The sequence below is a fragment of the Glossina fuscipes genome, unplaced genomic scaffold, assembly GCF_014805625.2.
Source record: "Glossina fuscipes isolate IAEA_lab_2018 unplaced genomic scaffold, Yale_Gfus_2 0, whole genome shotgun sequence".
Lineage (NCBI taxonomy): Eukaryota > Metazoa > Arthropoda > Insecta > Diptera > Glossinidae > Glossina > Glossina fuscipes.
Window position 1 is genome coordinate 35,910,423 of NW_023998414.1, and position 5,444 is coordinate 35,915,866.

A 5,444-nucleotide genomic window follows, 5' to 3' on the forward strand; every position below is an offset into this window, starting at 1 on the left:
GTGCATGAGAGCTAATAGCAATAATTTAGTTTTATTTGCTCATGCTTCCGAATATATACTTTAATTGGCAAAGACAAAAACCTTAAAAATTGCGGTCTATCTTCACTTCGGTGTGTGCTATTACTACGAATGTGTATGCATGCGAGCCTAAATAAACTCGCCCTTTCCAACTGTTTTTGCGTATTACTATTTATACCTGTTCAGTGTTGGAATCAATTGTATTACGTAAGACTGTTTAATCTCATTAGTGCACGCACACAGCAGTTAGTTAGATTTGTAACGATCCCCGACAAAACCAACAAAAAATCTATGCTCAAGTTATATTATAACAATAAAATCATTATATATGGGCAAATCGCGCCATGAGATACCCTACATTTCTTCACTTAATAGTACTAATTTACTTGTTGACATCATTGTTTACCAAAAATTCTATTTTGTCGTACTAAGAGATCCCAAAATCTGAACAGACTTGAGCTCAATTCGGTTAGGTTAAGTTTTTGTCAAGTAAAAATTTTTGATCATATAATTCTAAAAATATGATATATGAAAAAGGGTTCGGAAGATGGTCCCTTCCTTATCCAAATTAACCGGAATTTTGTTTCTTTTTATATCGAGAAAGAATTTCCCGCCGACTTTTGTCAAGAATTGTGAAAAAAAATTGCACTCTTTTTGCAACTAAGACGTTACATGGTGGGTGGTCGTCAAAATGGCCTGATCAAAGTTATTTTTAATTCGTTCGTGGACCAAAACAAATTAATATACGAAATTTTACTGAAATATTTTAAAACTTGCGACCTTCAAACACGATAACAGACATCAATTGGGAAGACACACACAGAAAGAGAGAGAGAGAGAGAGAGAGAGAGAGAGAGAGAGAGAGAGAGAGAAAGAGAGAGATAAGCTTAAATCGATTCAAAAGGTAATTCTAAGCCGAAAGGTGGGTGTACTTTAAATTTTTCTCGAGTTTTAAAAATGCCAACAAAGTGTGTGTAGAGTTTAATGAAACACAATGTATGAGGAATAAAATCCGACACCTCTCAGTGTTAACGCAGATCAATTATGGGGTCGTCTATCAAGTTTCGAAAGCATTTTCACATTTGTTAAGAAATTCAAAATATTGTTAATTGTGAATAGCTTCCATTCTTCTTCACGGTCCTGCTTCTTCACGCATTACACTAAAATGCCTCCAGCTCAATTTATTACTTTTACTACAACTTACATAGATTCAGAACCACCTTCTTACAACATATCGGGCAAAAAATATTCTTTCATAAAAATGATGGGGTCAGAATTACTTCCCAAGAATTTATTGATTCGAAAGCGATGCAATCATCCTACGCTTCCTTTCAATGAGAGAAAACTTGTCTCTCGTTAATTGTAAAAGAAAAAGGAAAGCCCTACGCCTTCCTCTAACTTAAGCTAAAATTAAAGAAAATTACATAATAATTTACATGGAAGTTGAGCAACTAATTAAGGCCGGACGTTTTATTTACATGGGTATAATTTTTAACATTTCATTACATTTTATCACATTTTTTTTTCCCAATTTTTAAGACGCATTAATGTTTCTATGAAAGCCGCCGGACATGTTTAGGTCTCGGTTGATCTGCGACGACATAAACGCACGCGACACCCTATTTCTACTTGTGAACAAGGAATAGTATGGGGCTTGAGCATTCCACGGCAAGTACAACGTGATTTTCTTAACTTGCTGGTTATGCGACTTATGTACACCGGCTGCTTTCAACGAGCTACACCTTTTCATCGGTGACAGCGGCTCGAATTCGGAATTTGAATCGCCAACCTTATTTACAAGATCCTCGACACGCTTGCTTTCAAATGCCTCGAATATAGGTGCCACGTGCAATGGACAGATGGCTATAGCACCCACGGAAACAAAATCCTGCTGACGCCTTTGTGTCTCTTCATAATCATCATCATTGGCACGAGAATCGTTTAGAGTCAAGTCCATAGTCATGTTTTGCTCGGCTTGCTCACTACCTAAATCAGCGGAGTGCTGTTGATTGAAAACACCAGCAAATCTATTCCATTTATTGAATTTATTTATTTTTATTTATTTTTTTTAATTATTATTTTATTCACAAAGTTTAAAAATATCAATCTAAAAATGAACGAAGACTAAATAACAGAGAAAAAGCAAAAGAAGAAGAAAAATGTGTTTTTCGATAGCTCCTTTGATTCGATTTTGTAAACGCACAAAACTTTAATTCATAAAACTATTAAGAGGAGTATTATAATTATTATTATTATTATTATTATTATTATTATTAATTTCGCCAGAGAAATAAATTCTAAGACTAAACTCTTAAAAGCACTAGCATCTAAGACTATCGGCTTTTATTAAAAACTCTAGCGCGTTTGAGATTCGAACCCACCACCATTGACTTGCTAGTCGAGATTCCTCGCCTTCGGCTACTCAGGCGGATATTAAGAGGAGTAGTTCCCGTTTCCCGTTTGTACACGGAATAGTTCTCGAATTATCATATTAGATGAAATCAAGAAGATGAAAATTGTAGCAGGCTTAGCGGAATATTCACTGACAGGTAAAATATTGCCACGAAACGTCTTGCTTAGGTATAGCTGCGTTGGTAAGCAGCTCGCAATTACACATAATTTCCTATTAACTAAAGGTGTAAAGGTGCCTTACAAATTACTAAAATAATGATATTGCGATAAAAGCCATATCATAATAGGCCGTCCTGTCTCGCCGTTCTCGTCAGGGGAGTTAGATCGCCTTTTTATTTTCTACAGAATCGAGTACGATAATCATATTAATCGTAGAAGCCTATCGATATTTCAACTTCAAAGAGATATTTTTACTCATATTATAAGAAAAAGAAATCTTATGCACCTATTATTCATTCATTCATTCATTCATTCATTCATACATTATTCATATTATTTACATTTATGTATTTATATGCAAATGAAGGCAACGAGATGAGAATATAAAGAATTTTGTTTATTTATCGATGCGCTCTAAATGACTTTGCTGTCTTTTGTGTGAATGTATGCAAGCGTTACTTTTTCGATCAGACAAGATTCTATTTTATCAAAGATAAAATTTTTTTTTTTTTTATTATTATAAATAAAATTAATGCATTAAAAATTCATAAAAAAATAATTATATGATAAATAAATGTTTGCATCATTCTTCTTGTTCTTCGCCCTTTCATCTTCATAAATGAACGTTTCTCTCAATTAAAACTTAAATGGGGGTTTTGACAGCAGCAATTTTTAATCAAATTATGCTCATAACAGGATTTTGCATACAATATTCGACAATCATAATAAACACATTGCGGTGGCTTACGGTAAATTGCAACTGCAAGAGATTATAAATGATTATAGTTTATGATAATAAAAAAAAAAAAGAAAAAAAAAAGAAACCGATAACCTATGATTACAATTTATAATAATAAAAAGAAAATAAATAGAATCGATGTGAATAGAGAGAATATCGAGAGTTAGGTAATGTAAAGCGAGAAAATTACCTGGAAAAGTACAACAACATGTATCATGGATTAGTTTATGCGAGCAATAGCCAAACACCGACGAATCGCATAACGGACAAACGCCGAGGAGAGATGAACCTGGAAAGGCTGCTGGATATTGACGAGAGCTAGATTTTAAAATCTCATGTATCGATGATTTGAGTTTTACGCCTTTTGCTAATACCAAAAAAACAAAACACATATATATATTATCATTCAGTTTGTTAATTTCCGATAAGAAGAAGAGCATACCACCCGTGGCCTTCTTTAAATGAGATGCTTTCCCTTTGATTTGCAAGTTTGTTACAAAAATTGTAAAAGAAAACAAAATGATTAATAACGTAAAGCAAGATTTTGACCATCTATTCATAATGACTGAAGTGTGACTTATTATTATCTTATAGGTTATACACAATGAAAACAATATGAATTGCTGGTGGCTGAGCGCTTGGTTTTTATATTCAGAAACTTTTGCTTCGAAGAGGTACACTTTTGTTTTAAGTTCATTTTCATCGCAACGAGTGCCATTTGTCTTTCATTGTCAGTGTGTCAAAACAATAGCTTTCTAAAGAGATTTTATGCTATTATATCATAATTTGTTATTGTATTCAGTTTATCATTTTTTCTCTTCTATTTCTTTGCCTTTTCAGTTTTTTGCTTGGTTAGTTTTTTCGCACTTTCTATAAAATTTATTTGATGTCAACAGATTTTACTCTTCTTCTATATATATATATATAGCAAATTTATGATTCAGTTTATTAATCATGAAATTTAAACTTTCGATTAGAAAAGGCGAAAGCAAAGAATCATAATTTCATCGCCAGACGCATGGATTTCTATCTTTCTTCTATCGTTTCCTTCTTACTAAGCTATTCTACGATAATTCTTATGGCGAGAAAATCGCAAAATTAAAGTGCAATATTGAAAGAGTTTCGAATTCTAATAATACTTTAGAGAAGAAGAGAGGGAAAAAGAAGAAGAATGAAGGAAGACGATAATGATTTTTTCAATCTCTATTTAACCAAATCACTTTAATTCCAAACACTTTAAAACCAAATCACTCTCTCTCTCTCTCTCTCTCTCTCTCTCTCTCTCTCTCTCTCTCTCTATTATTCTCTCTGTTATTGCAGAGTAATTTTTTGAATCGATCTAAATTTGTTGGTCTGTTTGCACGTCTGTCCGCGTCGTTTGGGGTAATGAAAGGACAAATGGCATTGAAAATTAATTGAATCGGATTATTTGTACGACAGTTGGGGTTATTATATCGACTTTGTTGTAGAGTCAGTCATCCATCGACGCAAGTAAATTTTCTTTTTCCAACACATTGTTCGTATCTTGCCATTATTTGGGAACGGCGTACAGAAATTAAGCAAGTGAGATGAAGCTCACATTTGCTTAGATGCATTTGTAACGATTACAGAGAGCAATGTTCTTAAAGGGCTCTAACGAGTACGAAAATAACTTTTGGGTATGGCTTGTGGGCAAACTATGCATGGACAACAATTATTTTACGACTGTACCTTTTATGAAGATTCCATTGCGTAGATCGCTCTGTAGGGCAAATACTTCCGAAATTCATTTTTCTCTTGGATATGAACGAATGGAAATATGTGAAGTGCAGGATAAACGATATCGTTCTACAGCGCACTGATCGCATTGATTTGCGCACATTTTTAACTCCCCTGCCCCTGCAGTTGTTGTTGCTGATTCGACGGTCAGGTGCGACAGCAGTGATCTCGCTTTAAATCAAACTGTAGCACCGAGGTTGTCCTAAGTAAAATTTTTTATTTATTTATTTTTTTCTTTTGTTGTAATTCTTTCACTCTAAGAATGCATTTCATTAGTGTAAAAAAATAAAAATAATAACAATAAAAATAAAAAAAATGTGAAAAGAAATTGAAAAAGAAAAATTAAATATGCATTTCA

General features: G+C 33.3%; 1 protein-coding gene across 1 annotated transcript; it reads right to left on the bottom strand.

Annotated features, from left to right (window-relative positions):
• Positions 1–3,221: 3,221 nt before the first annotated feature.
• On the bottom strand, positions 3,222–3,930 carry LOC119634228. Its single transcript, XM_038028269.1, has 3 exons — positions 3,771–3,930; positions 3,519–3,695; positions 3,222–3,349 (listed from the first exon to the last, which is right to left on the bottom strand). The coding sequence occupies exons 1-3, from the start codon at positions 3,886–3,888 to the stop codon at positions 3,222–3,224; spliced, it is 423 nt and encodes a 140-aa protein (XP_037884197.1). The 5' UTR covers positions 3,889–3,930.
• Between the last annotated feature and the right edge of the window lie 1,514 nt (positions 3,931–5,444).

Bases quoted from the DNA above. Each gene is read 5' to 3' on its own strand.
- LOC119634228 (XM_038028269.1), bottom strand. From the start codon at position 3,888: ATGAATAGATGGTCAAAATCTTGCTTTACGTTATTAATCATTTTGTTT. The intron at 3,696-3,770 runs GTATGCTCTTCT...TTTTGGTATTAG, and splicing joins TTTAAAGAAGGCCACGGGTG to CAAAAGGCGTAAAACTCAAA. The intron at 3,350-3,518 runs GTAATTTTCTCG...AATCTCTTGCAG, and splicing joins ATGTTGTTGTACTTTTCCAG to TTGCAATTTACCGTAAGCCA.